This window comes from Lactuca saligna, chromosome 3 (assembly GCF_052625555.1).
Source record: "Lactuca saligna cultivar CGN05327 chromosome 3, ASM5262555v1, whole genome shotgun sequence".
In the NCBI taxonomy this organism is placed as follows: domain Eukaryota; kingdom Viridiplantae; phylum Streptophyta; class Magnoliopsida; order Asterales; family Asteraceae; genus Lactuca; species Lactuca saligna.
Window position 1 is genome coordinate 196891950 of NC_136419.1, and position 6202 is coordinate 196898151.

The following is a 6202-nucleotide window of genomic DNA, read 5'->3' on the forward strand; positions in this document are numbered from 1 at the left end:
GAAACTTCGAACGGATCGAGGGGGAGACTTCACATCAAAATAATTCTCATTGTTTTTTTTGAAGAAAATGGTATTCAATGGCATCTTACGACACCATATTCGCATCAATAGAACGGAGTTGTAGAAAGGAGAAATCAGACCGTTATGGACATGGCAAGAAGTCCTCTCAAAGGAAGAAATATCCCTAGAGAGTTTTGGGGAGAAAGGGTTAGACGTGCGGTTTATCTTCTCAACCGCCTGCCAACAAAAGCACTTCCCGACATGACGCCTTATGAAGCATGGTTTGGTAAAAAGCCCAACCTTGAACATTTAAAAATTTTGTTTTTGTTGCTTTTTATAAACTTGTAGGTGGTCAGTTGAAGAAGCTTGATGATCAAAGTAAAAAGATGGTGTACTTAGATGTGGAATATGGAACTAAAGGCAACCGTTTATTTGATCTGCGAGACCGAAAGTTGCGAGTTAGTTGCGATGTTGTTTTTGACGAAAAAGAAGAATGGAATTGGTACAAAAACAAAAGAGATGGAGACTCCCAAAACCTTTACTATAACTGATCCACTACCTAAAATTCAGCTCAGAACACCTCAAAATCACCCCAAAATCAACCCGGAACAACCAGAAAATCCTGGAATCGATGCTATCCAATTTGGACAACAAAATGCTCATATTGACGAGCATGAATCAACCCCATATACTCCTGTGTCAGCCTTGTTTTCTTCAGCCTCGCCTTATTTGGAAATCCTTTCTACTGAGATTAGGCCAAGGGGATTATGTCTGTTAACCAATATTTATTTTGAAGCCGAAAATGTGTTCCTTAAACCCAAAGAATTATTGATAATTTCAGCGGATCAACCCTTGAATTTTAATGACATGGGAAATTACCAATTTGCCACCTAGTCACAAAGAAATCGGAATGGAATGGGTGTTTAAAGTGAAGAAAGACAACTTGGGAAAAGTGGTGAAGCATAAAGCTCGACTTGTAGCAAAAGAAAGGAGTCAACTTTGATAAAGTTTTTACACCGGTAGCATGAATTAACACCGTAAGGATCATCCTTGCCTTAGCAGCTCAACATGGATGGTTTGTCCACCATCTCGATGTCAAGTCGGGTTTTCTCAATGGAGATCTCAAAGAGGAGGTCTATGTTGTCACACCCCTGAACTGATGAAACAGCAGAAACGCCCGGGGTCTGGCGACATCATGTAAAGTACCATAACAATTGAATAATAGAGACCAAAGCATTACAACAATAATATTGATAATTTAATATTTACATTTGAATTCAACTCATTGTTTGTTTGACTCCAAAAAGAACATACGGAAAAATATAAGACCTGACACTGTAATGCTCCATCTTTTCAATACCTGAGATGGGTACCAGTCTACTGATTTCCCGAGAATACAAGTGGTTTTGAAAAGTGTCAACAATTAAGTTGGTGGGTTCATAAGCATTTTTGTATGAGAAATATATGTCTTTGTTCCTAGAAAATGAAGTCTTGAATGTAATGTAGTCTTGAATGTTCCAAGACCAAAATGTACAAGTATTTTCCATACTTAAAATAGTAATCTATAGTTTTATACATATATAAAACCATTTGAATGCATGTTTCGAGAAATATAAACTGTATTGTACTTGAAAATAAAGTTCTCTACTAGTATCTGTGTAAAACCCTTTGAATCTATGTTTCCATGATGTAAAATGTATTGTACTTGAAAATCGTGTAATGTAGTTTTATCGTTGAATAAAACAAGTTGATGATATGTTCGTATTCGTAAACCAAACGTATTTAAAATACGCATTTGTGAGTTATAATAACCATACTTAATGACCTAAATGGCATGTACGACGTTCTTCAGGCCTCGAAATCGGTACGACATTTGTCAACCGTAACCTGTTGGTCAAACTAGAGCTAACAGTCAAGGTGCGGGATTGTCAGCCTCGTATAAATTTATACACACATATCACGCTCTCTTACGGGAGATTCTAGTTTTAATACAAGACTTTCGTTGGTACTTAGATAAGTACTTAATGACGTGTCTCACAAGTGCAGTATTGACTGTTTAAGTGTAGTATAAAGAAAAGTCATTTTGTAATGTGGAAGTATTATCCTTCCATAATAGTCACGTAGTTCAAAATAATTATCAGTTAAATAATTATTTTTCTATTGTTATCTTGATATGATAAAATAGTATGTATGTCTCATAAACCATAAATATTATAGTTTATATATATATATATATATATATATATATATATATATATATATATATATATATATATATATATATATATATGTTCCTTTCTACTGAAAAATCCTTTGTATGAACATTATCATTTTTACTATGATAATAAAATAAATGAAATAATTCTATATGAATTTTTATATAATTATACCATTTTTGCTTAATGTATTACAAAAGGGTTAAAGTTTTATAAAGTATTTTAAATGTAGTTTCTTTATTGAAATGAAATTGTGTGTGTGTGTGTGTGTGTGTGTGTGTGTGTATATATATATATAATTCTGAAGAAAAACGTAATATTATTTGTAAGAAACTTCATATGCGTTGGGATGTGTACTTTATCATCTAGAATAGTGTGCCACCGATATAAATTAGTGTTTTCGGCTTATCTTCCAACCGATAACCTTGATTTCGGTCAAAAAGTCCAACCGAGAACCTAGAGTCTTTGGTCTAGAGGTTCTCAGTCCAAAGGAGTTCTCGATGGGGGTGGTTCTCGGTCAAGGCTTAGGGGATTTCGGTCCTAATTGTTTCACACATGATGTTTTCGGTTTTGGTGGTTTTTTATTCCAAAAACCGAAAACCCTTAAAGTAGGGTATAATTCATTATTTATTGGATTTAATCTTTCACTAATTTAATCATTTGACTTATGTTTGACTCGTTTGACTTTGGTTTAACTTGTTTGATTTTTATTGTCTTGAAATAACCAGTTACATATGGCACCCAACCAGAATGATATGTTGATAAAGGAACAGTCACAAGGTGTTCAAGCTTTATAAAACTCTTTATGGTCTACAACAAGCTCCTCGAGCTTGGAACATTCGTTTAGATAAAAGCTTAAAAAGGCTTTGTTTTATAAAAAGTTCCCAAGACCCAACTATTTACAAAAGGAACTCAAAAGACAAAATTCTTATTATTGATGTCTATATTGATGACTTGATCATTAATGGGTCAAACACTAACAACATTGTCAAATTCAAAGAACAAATGAAGAATGAATTCGAAATGCGTGACTTGGGATTACTTTCTTACTACCTTGGAATCGAAGTTTCGCAAAAGAAGTGGGGAATATCTTTGCGACAAACGACTTATGTAAAGACGATTTTAGAGCAATTTGGGTTACTAGATTGCAATCTGACAACATCACCAATGGAACCTAAGTTTAAGGTTAAGAAGGATGAAGATGAGGAAAATTTTGATCCAACTGAATATAGGCGAGTGGTAGGCTGTTTGAGGTACTTGACTCACACTCGACCGGACCTGTCATTTTCAGTTGGAACTGCTAGTCGTTTCATGGAGGAACCGACCATTTTGCATTTCCAAGTTGTGAAACACATATTACAATATGTGAAAGGAACTGTTGATTATGGACTAAACTATGGAAGAGATCGTGAAATTAAAGATTTGGTTGGTTTACCGATAGTGATCTTAGAGGTGACCCTGTTGATAACAAGAGCACAAGTGGGATGATTTTCTATCTAGGAAGGAATGCAATCACATGGAAATCCCAAAAGCAAAAGACTTTGCTTTGTTTACGTGTGAAGCCGAGTTTATGGAAGCTACTACAACGGCTTATCAAGCCATTTTGCTTGCAAATCTCGTGAAGTAGCTCACAGGACATCATATGATGCCTATCACCCTTTATGTTGATAACTAATCGGCAATCACATTGATGAAAAATCTCGTGTTTCATGGTCGAAGCAAACACATTGACATTCATTATCACTTCATACAAGAAAGTGTTGAATGTGGGCAAATTATAGTGGAATATGTCAATTCGAATGATCAACGGGCAAACATCTTTACAAAGGCTTTAGCATACGTGAAATATGGTGAAATGCGAAACATGATCAGCGTGACGAATCTCGATCAAAGTTCGGTATAAGGGGGAGACTGTGAGTGTAAACCTACTTAGGTGTGAACATTACATGAGTAAATGCACCACCATCTATGTTGACAATAAGAAATAGCAACTTCTTCATTTCATATGGTGAACACAATAAATAACTACAGTAACTTAGGTAGGCTCGTTTAAGTATAAATAGATGTTTTAACCTTAGTTGTAAGACACCGCAAAGCAAGAGAGTGATAGAGAAATACTTAGAAAGAGTATTTGTAATAGCGGGTTGTTTTCTTTTCTTGTAATATTGAGCTAGTAAGTGCATTCCTTTGTTCTAATTCCGAATAAAAGTGTGTTTCAAATTGGCCTAATGGATTTTAGATTGCTTATGTGGCATGCCCCAAGGGGAAAATCTTTTAATCTCTAAACGATACATAGCATTATTGGACATGCTTTAATACATAGGGTTATAATTTGTTTCAAACACTGATCGATAAGAAATGACTAATATATTAGTCACACACACACGTTATTACACAGTAACCTCTATACCTCTACTGTGTTATTCATCAAGCACAACATTGTCATCATGACAATTATTTTCAAACATAGATAACTTCTAAAAACCATCCGAACCCATAGCCCCTAACCAAACACAATATAAGATACAGAGTAGACCCGCTCCAAGTTCCACATCACATGCATTGAAACAAGACTAACAACGAAGGTTGCTGCCTGGTTGAACACCAAATTGCCTGCAATACTCTGTGTAGTACGTGACACGTTTAGTCACAGCGGCTGCATTCCCATTATCACATTCAATCTTATTGACAGCCCTGATTGAAGCTCCGAATCCATTGCCAGAAGCGAAATCCCAATGAGCATGCTCCATCCAGAACCACAGCGCTGTCTTGAAAGAAACCACTTGGTCTGTAGCCACGATATCAGGGTTCCTAAGCAAATCTAATCCAAGGTTCTTTCCGGCTTCACCATAGTTGTAGTTATATGAAAGCTGAATTGCACCTCTTCCGTAGTAGCCTTTACTAGAGATGCACGGATAATCCTTCTGCTTGGTCCTATCGCAGTAGTCTTTTGAACGTCCACCTGTCTCTTCTATGTAACAAAAGTCTGTGCATGCATGTATACTACGTTAAAATATGCGAACAGAAACCACATGTATTACAAAAATCAAAGAACTTGGAGAAAAAGTTTAAAATAGAAGACTTTTTTGGTTCTAGTTCGTCTAAAATTTTCTGTTCATACAAACTACTATAACTTACGATCAGTCTCATGTGTAACATGAGCAAAGAAAGCTGCAATTTCACGCTTGGAGTCGTCAATTGAACCAGATCTACCAAAATGTGGGTAGTCTTTCAAGACTCTAAGAAACGTGTCGCGTGTATAAAAACTTCGTCCAGGACAGTTGCTAGCAGACTTCGCAACAATCCCATTGAAAAATGCATTGCTCACTATACCAGGGACGTCTGCATTATTATTAGGAGCTGGCAGTGAACATGGGCCTTTTCGACAGTCTTTCCCGCAGTATTCTTGTGTGGTGCCACAGTAACCATACTTGCTACAACACTCTTGCCGACCACAGTTACAACTCTGGGATGCAACCGGATCAGGGAGGAGGATTCCGGCAAGAAAAAGTCCGGCGAAGAGGAGGGTTGGAAGGGTTGTTTTCATTTTTGTTTTTGTGGTGTTAGAATGTAGAAGGTTGAAGGGGGATATAAATAAGGAGAAAGTCTCCCCAAAGTCTCCCATTATTTAGTTTTGGAAAGTACCGTGAATATTACGTTGTGGAAATTCCATTACTTGTTTACTTAGTGTGTATGTACATACTTTGTGAAATTGAATGTCAAGAGTCTAGTCATGATAAAGCTTTTTAAAATTCAAAGCATGTGGTTATGACTTAAACATTGCATGGTATATTTGTTATGAATTGTCATTGATCATCATCTCATATATATGGGTATATGGGTCATGGTTTGATTTTTGTGCGAGTTCCCACTTCCCAAAATAGGACTTAGGAATTCTTCTAAACTTTGGCATAGATAAAGTGGGTGCATGACCCCACCTGGAAGTGGGCACGAAGCAATAAATTACTGAAGAAACTCCCAAATAT

General features: G+C 36.1%; 1 protein-coding gene across 1 annotated transcript; it reads right to left on the bottom strand.

Annotated features, from left to right (window-relative positions):
• Positions 1-4568: 4568 nt before the first annotated feature.
• On the bottom strand, positions 4569-5778 carry LOC145037713 (endochitinase EP3-like). The gene is made up of 2 exons (XM_078986419.1): positions 5355-5778; positions 4569-5202 (listed from the first exon to the last, which is right to left on the bottom strand). The coding sequence occupies exons 1-2, from the start codon at positions 5761-5763 to the stop codon at positions 4790-4792; spliced, it is 822 nt and encodes a 273-aa protein (XP_078842545.1). The 5' UTR covers positions 5764-5778; the 3' UTR covers positions 4569-4789.
• Between the last annotated feature and the right edge of the window lie 424 nt (positions 5779-6202).

Coding starts and splice junctions, on each gene's coding strand:
- LOC145037713 (XM_078986419.1), bottom strand. CDS start 5,763: ATGAAAACAACCCTTCCAACCCTCCTCTTCGCCGGACTTTTTCTTGCC. Junction 5,203..5,354: donor TGTTACACATGAGACTGATC/GTAAGTTATAGT, acceptor ATGCATGCACAG/ACTTTTGTTACATAGAAGAG.